Here is a 16,661-nt window from a genome sequence, read left to right on the forward strand (position 1 = left end):
GTCAACCACTTTACAATAAAAACCCCAAACCCAAACCCCAACCATAACCCAACCCCAAACCCCAACCCCAACCATAACCCTTAACCCTAAGAATTAGCTTCAGGATGAACCGGTCATGACAGAGAGGTCAACATGTCAACAATCAGTTACAATAAAAATCCCAAACCCCAAACCTTAACCTTAACCCCAACCACAAACCCCAACCCCAACCCCTGACCCCTGACCCTGACCCTGGGCATCTGATTCAGACTCAGCAGGGGGCGGCTCACCTTCGGTGGCGTAGAAGACGGCGCCGGACTTCCCCCCGCGGGCCTGCCAGTTGACGCAGTGCGAGAGCGAGCGCACGAAGTCGTCCTCGCTGCTCTCCATGATCTCCTCGCGCATGCGGTGGAACTCCTCCGCGTAGTAGATCCGGCAGTAGAACTTGGCGTTGGCGTCGGAGAACTCTGAGGAAGGCACGCGGTCGCATCGGCATTGGGCTTTGTGATCATAGTGTGACCACACTATTCAATGGAAGAAACGCTGTTACGCGCTGGCAAAACATCTAGTCTGCTTTTGGCTTCAAGAACATTCTAAAGCTGATGTCACAATCACCGCTGGTAACTGAAAGCAACAGAGTTCTAGAATAGTGACTTCGAATTTTGAGAAAAACATTCCAAAAAAAACCTACTCCTCAAAGGGCTAAACTCATATACATGTAACACTGGATGTGTTGGAAATAGTGAGCATCCAGCCATGTGACAGACAGCAGTAGAAGAACCTGAAACTCACGCAGTTCAATGTGAGGATTGCCTGCCACCTTCTTCTGCTTGTCGCCTCCATCTGGCTCTTCTGAAGGAGGAAAAACAAAAAACACAGATGAATGAATGAATAGCCTTTGACCTTTGACACCTCTCAAATGTACAGAAGAGTAAACCTTTGCAGGATAACCAGCCCAGCAGATGCAGGGCCAGGTGCTGCCCTGCTGCTGTTTGACCTTTGACCCCGGGGGGACGGATACTCACTGAGAGGGTCTGCCTCCATGCTGGTCCGTCCTGCCAGGGGGGTGGCCGCCTCGCTGGGTTTGGCGGGGCTGTTCTTCACCCGGTTCTCTCCCGCGCTTCAAGGGAAAAGAGAAGGTCAGTCCATCGCTGTGAGCCTGGCTCAGGAGTCCTCAGTCTTACCCAGAAAGGGCCAGTGGGGGTGCAGGCTTTCGTTCCAGCCAAGCAGTTACACACCTGATTGTACCGATCAATGTCCTTAGCAAAGACTCTACTCTGTAGGTTTTGGATCTGTCTGTAGGTTTTTGATCGGTCTGTAGGTTTTGGAGTACCTGTTTGTCTGTAGGTTTTGGATTGGTCTGTAGGTTTTGGATCTGTCTGTAGCTGTTTGGTCTGTACCTGTTGGTCTGTGCAGTCTCCTCGGCTCCAGTCTTCACGGTGACCTTGGAAAGGTCCTCCAGAGCCGCCTTGTACTCCTTACAGCTGGGAAGCACAGTATCGCCACGGCAACAGCATCATTAGTGTCGTCACGACAACAGCATCGTTACAGTATAGTCACAGCAACCTCAGAGCCCCACTAGATGTTTCTCATTTATTAAATTTTTTGTCAATTTCTTTATTTTCTTTTTCAAATTCTGAAACTCAAAAGACATACATCTCTGGCATCATCACCTTGGTAACCGTGGCTTGATTTAGATATAAGCTCAGTGAACAACTATAACATAATGCAGTAAAGGGTGTTACAATAAGAGAAAGGGGGGCTAGGCTAGGCGATAAACCATAATGATAATTATTCTCAAACCTTTTTTAAAGACACTGTTTTGTTTTTCTATGACTGCTTTATGCACAGGTAACACACAGGTAAGGGACTCACCTGAGGGCGAAGGCGATGATGGAGCTGGGCTCTCTCTCACACACAGCGATGGGAACCCGCTCGTGCTCATACATCAGGTAGTGCTTGTCCGGGTCGCTGACAAAGACAGAGGGGGCAGAGTTCAGAGATACCCCACTGCATCATGGGAAAAATCTGTCACCATATAAAATGCTTGCTCAGTTACAGCTGAGCCTGGCTTTGATGGGGAGGCACACTCACAATGGGAAAGGGATGGGGTTGTAGCTGTTGCCAGGCAACAGGTTGGCCAGGATGGCTTTCATGGTGGACTTCTCCTTCACCTGGCTGTCGTTGGAGCCCAGCAGATGTCCGTCAAACACGTCTGCGAGAAAAGGGGAGGGGCATTAACGGCTGAGGGGAATGGCCTGGGAGTGTGTGTGTGTGTGTGTGTGTGAGTGTGCGTGTGTGTGTGTGTGCATGTGTGTGTGTGTGCATGTGTGTGAGTATGTGCGTGCATGCTTGCCTTCTGGGATGCTGATGGAGTCCTGCTCGGGGAAGGACGGTCCACAGGAGAGCGGTTCTGAGCCCGCCTCCCCCGGCGACGGCAGCTGCAGCAGCGAGGACGACCCCGAGCCTGAGGGCAGCGTGCTCAGGTACCGATCCTCTGTCAATCAACAGGCAGGGACACGCCCATCAGCAACTCGAGCCAATGGGATGAAGGCACTGGAGGCACAGGTCAGGGGTCATCTTACCTTTCTCTCCGTTCTGCACCACGGGGGAGGGGTTTCGGGGGGAGGACTCCAGAGCGCTCGTCTGTCAATCAAAACCAGGGGAGTTAACACACCACACCCTTATTGTGGAGATCACTGTAAAAGTGAGTGAGGCGAAATTAAAACATGCTCGCAAGTGCTAAGGCACACCCAGCTAGCGGTCTGTCTGTCTGTGTGTCTGTCTGTCTGTCGCTCTGCCTGTCTATCTGTCTGTCTGCCTGCCTGCCTGCCTGCCTGCCTGTAGAACAGAGTGGATAACATTGCAACTGGCCAAGGAGAGATTATCAGAGTTTGTCAGTCAGTCTGTCCGCCCCTGTAAGGACGTGCTCCTGGTAGTAACACGAAGTGAAAGCGAGGAGGATCATGGGTAACTCACCTTGCTGTCGTCCGTCTGTCTGTGTCTCCCTGGGCTGGGCGGGACAGACAGACGTTTCCTGCCCTTCTCCTGCTGGAACAGGTCCTGGAGCCTGAGAGAGAGAAAAAGAGAGGGAGAGAGAGAGGGAGAGAGGGAGAGAGGGAGAGAGGGAGAGAGAGAGAGAGAGAGGGAGAGAGGGAGAGAGGGAGAGAGGGAGAGAGGGAGAGAGGGTCAGTATTAGTGCGCATTGGTTAGCAGAACTGTTTAGCAGTTAGTGTGCGGTCATCAGTATTTGTGTAGCGGTCGGTGTGTCGTCGTCAGTATTGCGTCGCGGTCGATGTGTGGCAGTCCGTATTGTGTAGCGGACGTTAGTATCGTGTCGTGGTCAGTGTGTGGCAGTCCGTATTGTGTAGCGGTCGTTAGTATCGTGTCGTGGTCAGTGTGTGGCAGTCCGTATTGTGTAGCGGTCGTCAGTATCGTGTCGTGGTCAGTGTGTGGCAGTCCGTATTGTGTAGCGGTCGTCAGTATCGTGTCGTGGTCAGTGCGCGGTCCGGTCGGTGCGCTCACCGGGTGTTCCAGGACTGCAGCGTTTCACACAGGCTCTGCTTCTTCATCACCACCGACTCCAGCACAGCCTGCAGCTGCTGCGGCGTGTCCAGCCCGCAGGAGAGCAGCCGCGCCTGCAGCTTCTCGATCCAGCTGCGCAGCTCCACCTCCTCCATCTGCGCGCCATGCGCATGCGCAGCCGCGCCCGAGGGAACAGGAAACAGGAAGCTGTCAGAGCGTGTGGCTGCACCTCCATAGTCTCACAGTTCTACAGACCCGGGGGAGCCACGGTAAGGCCAACATGTCTCCAGAGACCTGCACCTGACATGTAGTGTATAGCTTAAGGCTGCCCAACCCTGCTCCTGGAGATCTACCGTCCTGTAGGTTTTCACTCCAACTCTAACAAAGTTCATCTCATTTAACAGCTAGAGATCTCCTTGAGCTGCTTATTAGTAGAATCAGGTGTGCCAAATTAGGGTTGGATAAAAACCTACAGGAACACCAAAACTGGGGGCGTTCACAGCTGCGGGGGGGAGGGTGGGGGCAGGGGACCTACGTCTTTCTGAGCGAACAGGTCCTCCATCTTCTCCTCGCGGGTCTTGCTGAAGGTTTCGGTCTTGAGGGAGGTGAGCCGGTCGTCGATGGCCAGGTACACCTGCGTCACCCTGAGGAGGAGAGGAGCAGAGGCGTGAGCGTCGATGGGGGGGTGAGGCGGATGGGGGGAGCGGACGGGGGAGCGGGCGTGGGGGGGCGGACGGCTCTTACTTCTGAGTGAAGTCCTTGAGGTCCTGCAGCAGGCTGTTCTTGGAGGGGCCCTGGTTCCTGATGAAGATCTTTTGGGGGGGCAGGCAGATCTCCAGCATTCTCACTGAGGTGTAGCTACAGGAAAGACAGGAGAAGAAAAAAAAAAAAAACACCCACTTTTTTTTGAAAAACATCCAGAACATTTAGGATGCGGGACACCAGTGCAGCACAATCCACTTTAGTGGGGATAAAGAGTGGTATGCATGGCTTTGGCAGACGGTTTGGCCCCACCCACCTGAAGGACGCCACCATCTGGTTGTAGGAGAAGTACTGGTGGTAGTCCTTGTGGATGGAGTGCCCGCAGGGCTCGGCATTGGCGCGGCGGGTGTACTGGTGCCCGTAGAACCGCAGCTCCAGGTACTTGGCGAAGGACATGGACCACGAGTCATTGGACAGGGGTACGACCGGCGTCACCTGCACGGTGTGACATCACAGACACACGCACACCTGATGTAGCTAGGTTCTAAGCTCTGTGTTCAGCACAGGGTTTTAAATCCATTTTATAAGACTGCAGAACAACTCTCCCTCCCACAGTCACCTGTGGCCTCTGCCTAATCTTGTTCTGGTTCATGTTTTTGAGTACAAACTTGGATAGCTACTGCATGCAACACATAATTGTATAAATACAGCACATTATAAGACATGGGTCCTCAACCTTCTCCAGAAAGGGCTGGTGTGGATGCAGGCTTTTGTTTCAACCAAGCAGTTACACGCCTGATTCTATCAACCAAGGTGCTTAGCAAAGACTAGTGGTCGATCAGTAGAGTCAGGTGTGTTACTGCTTAGTTGGAACAAAAGCCTGCACCCACACCGGCCCTTGGACAAGATCGGGGACCACTGTTATAAGACATGACTGCTACTTGGTCTTAAGAAAATTATGGCGGAAATGACATCTACACATCAATTCCTGTGGGAAGGTGTTGCCTTGAGATGGTATGGGCGTCCTACTCCAGGATTCAAACCCGCAATCTCCTGGTTGCATGCCCCCACCTGCTCGCTCGCTCACTGCCCCCCCCCCCCCCCCTCACCTGCTTGCAGATGCGGCACCAGGAGTAGTTGAGGATGGTGTGCTGGTACCCCGGCACGGGCGAGTCCAGCTCCTTCAGGACGATCTGCACGCAGCCGTTGCCGTGGACGAAGCGGCGAATGTGGTGCACCATGGGAGTCTCGCAGAACATGCTGGGGCACTGGTAGGACGGCCTGCTTCGCACACACACAGGGAGGGGCGAGGGGGCATAACATGGCCGCCAGGTGGGACTTGTTACTGTCACTACAGTCAGTAGCTCTACTTTAATAATGTTACCAGAAGTTACCCTGCTATATAAGTTTATATACTCATGTACTTATGCACAATTATACAGCTAGCTCGGTCACCTATAACACAAAAAACATTTGGAACAAAATAATCCTGAACCCATATAAATGTGCTTCTCATAAAAATAAACAAAACAACCTCTTTCAAAAAAACAAAAAACAAAAAATGTATTTTAATGATTCAGGTCTTTGCAATCATATATGGCAGAAATCAACAAGTACTGGAAAATCGATGCAACTCATTCAAGAAGTTCACCACTTACAAGCAGAGCGTTCAAACATTCAAAGCCACCAATAGATGGGACATGGAGAATAGTGACAGACATTTTTGCCTAAATGTTTCATTTAAGTCTCCAAATCCATAATGTTTTTACCTGAAACAGTATCTTTCCAAAAATATGCCGAGGGTCAGATCATTCTTGCCGTAGAATTCCATCGTCACAATCCTGTCACAGAAAGCAAAAGAGGAGGAACAAGAGTGGGGTCAGTAAAAGCTCGTTGGCATGACGATGTCTGTCCAGAAAGCGAGAGGGGAGGCTCACAGGGCTGAAGCAGGGATTGGGGCGGGGCTTACGGGCTGATGCAGGGTTGGGGCTGGCTTACCAGGGGCTGACGCAGGGGTTGGGGGCGGGGCTTACCCGGCTGATGGAGGGGTGGGGCGGGCTTACCAGGGGTGATCAGGGTTGGGGGCGGGGCTTACCAGGGGCTGACGCAGGGGTTGGGGGCGGGGCTTACCAGGGGCTGACGCAGGGATTGGGCGAGTTGTTGGACTGCGCAGACGAGCTGCTGAACAGCACGCAGAGCCTCTGGTGGTTGACGGGGTTCAGGCAGTCCATCTGCGGAGCAGAGCCACACAACTGACTCACCCTGAAGTTCCAAACTAACTGACGTCTACCTGTGATCAGGTAGCAGTGACAGCTAGCGCCAGAGGGGCTTCTGGTTTTGGTCTATCCAAACCCACATAAACTGGATAAATCGTTTAAGCATACTGCGCATACGTATCGGTTTAATGTACGTTTTAAAAAAAATATATACACCAAGGACAGTGTTCATTTCCCTCCATAATGGAAACCGAAATATACTGCAGTTTATTGTAATATATTGTATTGCATTGTAATACATAGACTTTTTAAACAATGTAATTATATGTATATATATATATATATATATATATATATATACGTCATTTTCAGAAAGAACACATTGCAGTATCTGGAAGCAGCAACTATTCATAATTTCTCCACATAAAGCAAGCAAATGTAACAATATCATAGTCTGAAATATATGAATATATCTGAGTATATTTCTGAATATATGTGAAAGCCCTGCAGGCCGTTCGGTTCCTCCGTACCTTGGTGGCCCAGGTCATGTCGCTCTGGGGTGGGCCCCGCTCCTCCTCGCTGTCGGCCTTGACGGGCGGTGCCCTCAGGGGCGGGGCCGGGGCCTGGGCGAAGGGGTCGGCGTCCCGCGCGCGGATGCGCCCCCCCTGGGCCCGGAAGTCGGCCAGGGTGCGGGCCAGGTCCTGGCTGCCGCCCAGCTGCTCGGCGATGCGCATGCTGGTCAGCCGGTGCGACGGCAGCACCCGGATGGAGCGGGGGGCGGGGGCCGCGGTCGCCGCGGCGACGCCGTTGGCCACGCCCCCCGGGGGAGGCCCCGCCTCCTTGAGCAGCTGCCTCTTGCGGCGGCCGTCGAGCTCGCGGAAGTCCTTGCTGAGCAGCGGGGACAGGTACACCTGCTCGGGGAAGTAGTCGCGGCTGGGGCAGCGGAGCCCCGCCGGGGTGAGGAGGAAGGGCTCCTTGAAGGTGATGAAGGGCGAGATGCAGAGGATGATGTCCTTCAGCTCCTGCCGAAACGCCGCCGACAGCGACTTCAGCCGGTCGTCCGACGAGGCCACCTGCTCGGCCACGAACATGCCGGTGTCGTCCTGCAGCGGGTCGCGGAACAGCCGCGGGGCGGGAGCCGGCGGCGGCGTCTCCGAGCCCGAGCTGTCCCGCGAGTCGCCCCGCGACAGCGCCCGCTTCGGCCCCGCCCCCACCTCCGCCTCCAGGTCCGGGATCAGGAAGGGCGGGGACACGGGAGGGGGCGGGGCCGGGGGGCAGGAGACCGGGGTGGAGGTGAGCACGTCCGGCCCCGCCCCCTCGGGCCCCGTGAAGGACGAGGCCGAGCCCGCCGCCACGCCCTTGGGGCTCCCGCCGTCCCGGGGCGACGACTCCGCCCCCGCCCCCGCCACCGGCTTCCCCGGGGGCCCGTCCTGCTCCAGGAGCCCCGCCCCCCCGTCCCCCGACTGGAAGGGGTCACTGCCGTCCATGCTGCCCTGCTCTCCTCCGCCCTCTTCCTCCTCCTCCTCCTCCTCCTCCTCGCCCGTGGCGCTCTCCAGCAGGCAGGGGAAGGAGCCGGTCTTGGCCAGGCTGGGCGGCATGGCGAACTCGTCCATCAGGAAGGAGATCTCCAGCTGGGAGTGGTACGCCACGCAGATCATCAGCACGATGATCTCCTTCACCCGCGCCAGCTCGTACTCCGCCGCGCCCCGCAGCTTCACCGTGCAGCCCAGGTGGGCGGGGCAGCCCTCGAAGAACATCAGCGTCTTCGCCTCGTCTGCCAATGGAACAGCGGGGAAGAAAGGTGAGTGGCAACCGAGCTGGCCATTCAACAGCAGTTTCAAATCTGACCAATGAAGACTGACCCAGTATTCACACAACCAGGGCTGTCCTCCCAGATGTAATCTACAATATTCTTTATGGTTATCAAAATATACGTATGTAGATACATATTCAGTGTTTTAAAAGTACTTTAAGCTAACACAGTGGCACGGAGGACATTAAATTCTACAACCAAACCAAGCACTGATGATGAAATGCAAAAACTGGCAGTGCATCTATACTATATGTCTAGACCAGACGAGTTGAGAGAAGAGTGCTGCCTAGACCAGACGGGTCGAGAGAAGAGTGCTGGCTAGACCAGATGAGTCAAGAGAAGAGTGCTGCCTAGACCAGATAAGTTGAGAGAGGAGAGTGCTGCCTAGACCAGATGAGTTGAGAGAGGAGAGCGCTGCCTAGACCAGATGAGTTGAGAGGAGAGAGTGCTGCCTAGACCAGACGAGTTGAGAGAAGAGAGTGCTGCCTAGACCAGATGAGACGAGTTGAGAGAGGAGATGCTGTGACCAGCGAGTCAGGGAGAGAGTGCCAGCCAAAAGAATGCTGTTGGCAGAGTGCACCAGGCGGTTGCAAGCATGCGCTGGCCATGGACATGACAGGCCCCTGCCATGGCCACTGTCCAGCACTTGTGCAGGGCAACAGCCGCGGTTGACCACATGCCTGATGGGCTACACCCCTGATGATACATCCTCACTCGTCCCACTGAAAGAATAACAGACATCAACACTCGGCAGTCCCCTGGAACTGACATGAACAACAACAAAACAACACTTGAAGAACAAACTAATTATCTCTTTTTATGCTTTTCTCATACTGATAGTAACCATTAAAAAGATTTCTGTGGCGGTGGAAGTCGTTATATATTAAAAGATAACAGTAACATCCTTGCGTGTGCGGAGGCCATTTTGAAAGCACAGGCACACAGATGAAGCACATAGACATTCTGAGACATGGCTGAAGCACAGACGGTCGGGTTGGGGGGGAGGGGGGGATGGGGGCGGTGAGGGGGGGCACTGACGGGCTTGACGTTGATGACCAGCGTGATGCCGTGCTCCAGCAGCATGTCCTGGGCAATGCGCGACACGGTCTTCTCCACCAGCACCAGGTTGGGCCGTACGTCCGCGATGCGCTGCACGTAGTTCTTCAGGAACTCCCGCTCCTGCCGGACGAAACCCGGATGAAACTCGCGGTCAAAAGAGCTTGTAGAACACCAGTTAATTCAGCCAATCACTGAGCGGTATCACAAAAGCATAACAATACTACTGATACAAATACTACTACAAACAGTACTACTACCACACTAATAATAATGATAACATTTTGATTTATCTAACGCCTTCTTAAATGACAATTTATTGTCCTTCAAAGTCACAACAACTTTGTGAGAATGCTGCGCATTAGCTGGGACAGCAGGGGGCGCTGACCTGCAGCACGATGGGGTCGATGCAGGTGAACTTGGTCTCCTCCCTGTACAGGTACTCAATAGAGCACTTCAGCAGCAGAATCTTGGGGTTCTTGATGTAGGAGTTCATCTGTGGAGAATGAGAACAGCCATAGGAGGCGTACACTGTTAGAGCAGCTATAGGGGATGTACACTGTTAGAGCAGCTATAGGGGATGTACACTGTTAACTATAATACACTGGATGAAAGAAGCTATAGGGGGCGTACACTGTTAGAGCAGCTATAGGGGATGTACACTGTTAGAGCAGCTATAGGGGATGTACACTGTTAGAGCAGCTATAGGGGATGTACACGGTTAGAGCAGCTATAGGGGATGTACACTGTTAACTATAATACACTGGATGAAAGAAGCTATAGGGGATATACACTGTTAGAGCAGCTATAGGGGGCGTACACTGTTAGAGCAGCTATAGGGGATGTACACTGTTAGAGCAGCTATAGGGGATGTACACTGTTAACTATAATACACTGGATGAAAGAAGCTATAGGGGATATACACTGTTAGAGCAGCTATAGGGGATGTACACTGTTAGAGCAGCTATAGGGGGCGTACACTGTTAACTATAATACACTGGATGAAAGAAGCTATAGGGGATATACACTGTTAGAGCAGCTATAGGGGATGTACACTGTTAGAGCAGCTATAGGGGGCGTACACTGTTAGAGCAGCTATAGGGGGCGTACACTGTTAGAGCAGCTATAGGGGATGTACACTGTTAGAGCAGCTATAGGGGATGTACACTGTTAGAGCAGCTATAGGGGATGTACACTGTTAGAGCAGCTATAGGGGATGTACACTGTTAGAGCAGCTATAGGGGATGTACACTGTTAGAGCAGCTATAGGGGGCGTACACTGTTAGAGCAGCTATAGGGGATGTACACTGTTAGAGCAGCTATAGGGGATGTACACTGTTAGAGCAGCTATAGGGGATGTACACTGTTAGAGCAGCTATAGGGGATGTACACTGTTAGAGCAGCTATAGGGGATGTACACTGTTAGAGCAGCTATAGGGGGCGTACACTGTTGTACACTGTTAACTGTATATACTACACTGTAGTCTGTGGGGTAATTACACTGTTCTGATTTTTCCACACAGTCGCATGACACACTCCTACCTTCTTATGGGCGATGTTCTTGGTGCAAACAAAGCCGTTCACCACGGCAGAGTCAAACTTCTTCCCGCCCGGGATCTTGGGTAAAAAAACAAAGAAAAAAAAAAGACACAATACAACTGCCTGGTTATAATTGGTGTGTGCCAGACACACACACTAACGTCATATCCCATGACTACTGGGTGTGGGGCTCTGTTCACTCCTGAGTCGTGAGACATCGCAGTGCTAGACTGCACTGGCGCTACGCTAACGCTAATCACCCTGAAACACACAGACTGAACTTGTGAAACACCAGAAACTCTGAAACAGCAGCCTGTTAACTCAAAGGCTCTCGGAAAGGCTCGATTTTGAACAACATTTCTTTTTTTAGGCTTTTCCCCCTTTTTCTCCTCAGTGTGGAAATTCCCATCATGCAGTGCTCATCATAACTGCTGCTGTCGATTTGGGTAGCCCAAGAGACAACATTTCTTGACAAATCAACAGCAGAAAACCGTGACCAAGACCGTAACAGGAGGCGGGGTTCTTGTCTGAATTCGCTGGGTTGTGGTGTGAGTCGGGTGTGAGTCGGGTTGTGGTGTGAGTCGCGTTGTGGTGTGAGTCGGGTGTGAGTCGGGTTGTGGTGTGAGTTGGGTTGTGGTGTGATTCGGGTGTGAGATGGGTTGTGGTGTGAGTTGGGTTGTGGTGTGAGTCGGGTGTGAGATGGGTTGTGGTGTGAGTTGGGTTGTGGTGTGAGTCGGGTGTGAGTCGGGTTGTGGTGTGAGTTGGGTTGTGGTGTGATTCGGGTGTGAGATGGGTTGTGGTGTGATTCGGGTGTGAGATGGGTTGTGGTGTGATTCGGGTGTGAGACGGGTTGTGGTGTGAGTTGGGTTGTGGTGTGATTCGGGTGTGAGATGGGTTGTGGTGTGAGTTGGGTTGTGGTGTGAGTCGGGTGTGAGATGGGTTGTGGTGTGAGTTGGGTTGTGGTGTGATTCGGGTGTGAGTCGGGTTGTGGTGTGAGTTGGGTTGTGGTGTGATTCGGGTGTGAGTCGGGTTGTGGTGTGAGTTGGGTTGTGGTGTGATTCGGGTGTGAGACGGGTTGTGGTGTGAGTTGGGTTGTGGTGTGAGTCGGGTGTGAGTCGGGTTGTGGTGTGATTCGGGTGTGAGTCGGGTTGTGGTGTGATTCGGGTTGTGGTGTGATTCGGGTGTGAGTCGGGTTGTGGTGTGAGTTGGGTTGTGGTGTGATTCGGGTGTGAGACAGGTTGTGGTGTGAGACAGGTTGTGGTGTGAGTCGGGTTGTGGTGTGATTCGGGTGTGAGTCGGGTTGTGGTGTGAGTTGGGTTGTGGTGTGATTCGGGTGTGAGTCGGGTTGTGGTGTGATTCGGGTGTGAGTCGGGTTGTGGTGTGATTCGGGTGTGAGTCGGGTTGTGGTGTGAGTTGGGTTGTGGTGTGATTCGGGTGTGAGTCGGGTTGTGGTGTGAGTTGGGTTGTGGTGTGAGTCGGGTTGTGGTGTGATTCGGGTGTGAGTCGGGTTGTGGTGTGATTCGGGTTGTGGTGTGAGTCGGGTGTGAGTCGGGTTGTGGTGTGAGTCGGGTTGTGGTGTGAGTTGGGTTGTGGTGTGATTCGGGTGTGAGACAGGTTGTGGTGTGAGTCGGGTGTGAGTCGGGTTGTGGTGTGAGTTGGGTTGTGGTGTGATTCGGGTTGTGGTGTGATTCGGGTGTGAGTCGGGTTGTGGTGTGAGTCGGGTTGTGGTGTGAGTCGGGTTGTGGTGTGATTCGGGTGTGAGTCGGGTTGTGGTGTGAGTTGGGTTGTGGTGTGAGTCGGGTTGTGGTGTGAGTCGGGTTGTGGTGTGAGTCGGGTTGTGGTGTGATTCGGGTGTGAGTCTGGTTGTGGTGTGATTCGGGTGTGAGTCGGGTTGTGGTGTGAGTCGGGTTGTGGTGTGAGTCGGGTGTGAGTTGGGTTGTGGTGTGAGTCGGGTGTGAGTCGGGTTGTGGTGTGAGTCGGGTTGTGGTGTGAGTCGGGTGTGAGTCGGGTTGTGGTGTGAGTCGGGTTGTGGTGTGAGTCGGGTGTGAGTCGGGTTGTGGTGTGAGACAGGTTGTGGTGTGATTCGGGTGTGAGTCGGGTTGTGGTGTGATTCGGGTGTGAGATGGGTTGTGGTGTGATTCGGGTGTGAGTCGGGGTGCCGTGCGGTCCGAGCCGAAGCGGACAGGCCGTTCGCCGGTCTCTGCTCTGACCTTCTTGATGTGGACGAACTGGCGGATGTCCATGTCGTCGTCGCAGCTGCGCACGTCCGGCCGCACCGTCTGCACCACCTGCCGCACCACCGGCACGATGATGTCACGCCACGACAGCGAGAGGGACTCGCTGTACAGCAGCTGCTGCAACAGCGCCATCATGTGGCTGTGGTTGGCGGAGCTGCAGAGAGGGTATGGAGACAGAGGAAGTCTGAAGGAGCTACACCATCACGTTACGCTATACCCATAAACAGCAGACTAATTACAGAACAATCATCAGCACGCACTCAGTGATAATAATAATCAGTGATACGAGCCCACTTCCTGTTTCACATCCCACAGGAACAATATGACTGTGTGACTGTGACTATGAGCTAAGGCCGTGAGGCAGTGATTGGCTCAGCCTCGCTGGGGAATGATAGGGGGGTAAGTACCCACATTAGTTCCGCTGGTTTCATTGCTCTCTAGCGGCCACTGCTGGCCAGACCAGGCACTGCGGACGCACAAACTGAGAATATGCTGACCCTGTTATTCTCAAACGACACGGGCGGTATATGGTTTATGGACCAGACCAGCACACAGATTCAGCAGTGGGACGAACCAGCGACCTCTCGGGCAACGCTGTTTCAATGTTATCTCAATGTTGTCTGAACGCAGTCTGAACGTCGCCCTGACACTCACAGGAGCCTCTCCATGGCCTTCTTCTCCCCGTTCTCCTCCCTCAGCTGGTCGAGCGAGCTGTGGTGCCAGCCCAGCGGGGTGAACAGCATCTCTTTGGCCTTCTCCTCCACCCGCCTGTTGAACAGGGACTCTGGAGCAGGAAGGGGATATCAGGATATCAGTGTCACTAGGGAATATCAATATGCAGCAAGAGCCCCGTGAGATATAGATACCTAGATGTCATATTGCACAAAATCTATTTTTATTTATTCATGTCTGTTTTTATCATATTACTGTACAAGCCTGAATGCTGAATGAGTTTTCGGTTCTATTCTTCTATTCTGGCTAATTTTGTGTGCATTATATTATATTTTATGATACACACAAACTATAATAACTATAATTTATCATATTATCATTAAAAAAACACACACAATTACAACATAGCAGTATAGTGCATAATATTTCATTTCCGTAAGGGCTCCTCTTAAAAAAGAGTCAATACATTACATTACATTACATTATAGGCATTTAGCAGACGCTCTTATCCAGAGCGACTTACACAACTTTTATATAGCATTTTTACATTGTATCCATTTATACAGCTGGATATATACTGAAGCAATTTCGGTTAAGTACCTTGCTCAAGGGTACAACGGCAGTGTCCTACCCGGGAATCGAACCTGCGACCTTTCGGTTACAAGCCCAGTTCCTTACCCACTGTGCCACACTCCGTCCCAATAATAAAACGTAGATTAAAAGACAGATATTTCAACATGCTACATGCTCCACCAACAAGTAACATTTGGACCCGTCACAACATCACTTCCTGGGCCAGTGCTGGGGGGTGGGGGGGGTGGGGCTTACCTTTAATGAACGCGTCACTGATGGCGATCTGCTGCCCTCCGTCCTCTGTCACCAGGAGCTCCGCTAAAGGTCATGGAAAGGTCATTCAGCGCAAGAACAAACAGCGACCGCAACAACGGCCTCCTTATCTGACACCCTGACTGAGGAGTCTGTCAACGCCAATATCTGGCAGGAAAAATGTCATCCCTTCGGCTAATCTGCGGCTCTGTTCAAACACCGGCTGTGTACGCTGGCTTCATGATCAAAGGAAAGAGGGCCGTTAGTCACCGGCTGTGTTCTGTTACTCAAGGCACCGGGACACAGTCACTCTCCAACTGTCTGCCAACATTTAACATTCTTAAACCCACCAGAGTTCGGCCAGAAAAGGTTCGATGAGGACAGATGGCACTTTTTTTTATTTTTAATTTAATCGAAACTGAGATGATGATGTGAACAGAGTGCGCATGCTAAGCAAAGAAACTAATCTCGCAAACAGAGAACCCACACAAATACCAGATTAAATTAAGCCCTTTCCACAGAAGCTGATTAGCAATCAAGCACACCCACAAGCCAGTCCTGATATGGACATGATTTTAGCACATCCAAGACACACAAATAGTCCTCCTTTTTCTAGGAAATTAACAGCAAATTGCAGAATAAAAACAAAGAGGAAACAGCCATACCTGTCGAAATTAACTATCAACAGCCAGAAATACTCTCAAAACGTCCGTGAGTCACACAATAACATGGAATGAACAGAATGGGAAGCTGCTAGCGCATTTGAGTGCTAATAGCCCTTCCTCTTCCTCTTCTCTTACATCACAAATGGGAGTCCCTTCTTTCCCCATCTGAGGAACATTGATCACAGTGATTTTCCATTTACTGCCATCCTGTTCCACTCCTTTTGTGGAAGGAGATACCGTCCAGTCACTTAACTGGACATCTTTAGCTCAGTGCTGCTTGTGGGTCAATGGACAAGGAAAAGCACAAACAGAGCATGGTAGCTGAGTGGCTCCTGTGTGGTAGCATTCATTCACAGCAATTTACACCTCAGATAGTTCCTGATAATTATCGAACAATGGCAAGTGCTAACAGGCACTTAGCACTCTACTCTGCATTCTACGTTCTGACGCAATCAAAAGTAAAACTCTTTTCCCCAACAGAATGCCAAGCCGGTACTGCAGCACTAAACACAGTAAAAATAGACGGCACGTTAGAAACATTATAAATATTTCATGCGGCCAGGGCCCAGCTTTTTAGCCATGAGCAACGGCGGCTTCATCAAGATCGCCCCGCAATAACACAGCCGTTACCGCTGTGATGTCACCAGTGCTAATTCCCCGTGAGGTCCAGAGTACGGGATGACTCAGGATAAAGAGGGGTTTTAACAAGGCCTGGCTTCCAAACCAACGGGCTGACAGGAAGGTGCTGTCAGAACCGGGCCCTGGCGGAACAGGCACAGGCACAGGCGCGCTTCCTCCAGGGGTCTCGCACCTTTCTGCTCGGCCGGGTGCGGGGGCACGTGCGGGTACTTGGAGTGCTTCTTGATGTGGAAGTTGACGTTGTCCTGCTCCACGTTCAGGTTGATGGAGGCGGCAGAATCGCTGTCCACCGCCGACTGAAAGCTGCTGACCGAGGTTCTCTTACTGGGGCTGGCGGAGTCTGTGTGTGCGCGCGTGTGTGTGTGTGTGCGTGAGAGAGGGAGAGGGGGAGGGGGAGAGAGGGTGAGGGAGAGAGGGAGGGAGATAAAGAGAGAGAGAGAGAGAGAGGGGGGGAGAGAGAGAGGGAGAGAAAGGGAGAGAGAGAGAAAAGAAGAAAGAGGGAGATAGAGAGAGAGAGGGAAAGCGAGGGAATGAGAGAGAAAGAGGGAGAGGGAGGGAGAGACGGAGAGGGAGAGTGAAAGGGGGGGAGGGAGAGCAGAGGAGAGGAAGAAAGAGGGAGAGGGAGAGAGAGAGAGAGAGAAAGAAAGTGTGAGAGTGTAAATCTAAGCATACACACTCAGTATGATCTGCAATACTTCATTAGTCTGAACAGGTGAGTGAGGGAGCAGGAGGCCGGGCGGGGCGTTAGCCTCAGGCGTCGTACTGGGCATGGGGTACTCATCCGCCAGCTGCT

The 16,661-nt window shown here is 52.3% G+C and overlaps 1 protein-coding gene across 1 annotated transcript in view; it reads right to left on the reverse strand.

Moving 5' to 3' along the window:
- The window catches only part of pikfyve (phosphoinositide kinase, FYVE finger containing), a 33,806-nt gene that overhangs the window by 2,619 nt on the left and 14,526 nt on the right, over window positions 1-16,661 (reverse strand). Inside the window, exons 12-36 of the mRNA XM_064329847.1 lie at window positions 16,632-16,661; window positions 16,041-16,208; window positions 14,568-14,630; window positions 13,722-13,851; window positions 13,041-13,221; window positions 10,834-10,908; window positions 9,680-9,787; window positions 9,137-9,414; window positions 6,953-8,279; window positions 6,337-6,437; window positions 5,976-6,047; window positions 5,316-5,487; window positions 4,523-4,701; window positions 4,249-4,362; window positions 4,040-4,148; window positions 3,505-3,659; window positions 2,959-3,049; window positions 2,565-2,625; window positions 2,336-2,476; window positions 2,074-2,194; window positions 1,855-1,950; window positions 1,380-1,463; window positions 1,005-1,099; window positions 772-831; window positions 270-446 (exon numbers count right to left, since the gene is read on the reverse strand). The exon at window positions 16,632-16,661 is cut by the window's right edge and continues 112 nt beyond it. Of these exons, the coding sequence (XP_064185917.1) occupies window positions 270-446; window positions 772-831; window positions 1,005-1,099; window positions 1,380-1,463; window positions 1,855-1,950; window positions 2,074-2,194; window positions 2,336-2,476; window positions 2,565-2,625; window positions 2,959-3,049; window positions 3,505-3,659; window positions 4,040-4,148; window positions 4,249-4,362; window positions 4,523-4,701; window positions 5,316-5,487; window positions 5,976-6,047; window positions 6,337-6,437; window positions 6,953-8,279; window positions 9,137-9,414; window positions 9,680-9,787; window positions 10,834-10,908; window positions 13,041-13,221; window positions 13,722-13,851; window positions 14,568-14,630; window positions 16,041-16,208; window positions 16,632-16,661 (4,188 nt within the window). The remainder of the gene's footprint in view (window positions 1-269; window positions 447-771; window positions 832-1,004; window positions 1,100-1,379; window positions 1,464-1,854; window positions 1,951-2,073; window positions 2,195-2,335; window positions 2,477-2,564; window positions 2,626-2,958; window positions 3,050-3,504; window positions 3,660-4,039; window positions 4,149-4,248; window positions 4,363-4,522; window positions 4,702-5,315; window positions 5,488-5,975; window positions 6,048-6,336; window positions 6,438-6,952; window positions 8,280-9,136; window positions 9,415-9,679; window positions 9,788-10,833; window positions 10,909-13,040; window positions 13,222-13,721; window positions 13,852-14,567; window positions 14,631-16,040; window positions 16,209-16,631) is intronic.

Source organism: Anguilla rostrata, chromosome 3 (genome assembly GCF_018555375.3).
Source record: "Anguilla rostrata isolate EN2019 chromosome 3, ASM1855537v3, whole genome shotgun sequence".
Taxonomy (NCBI): domain Eukaryota; kingdom Metazoa; phylum Chordata; class Actinopteri; order Anguilliformes; family Anguillidae; genus Anguilla; species Anguilla rostrata.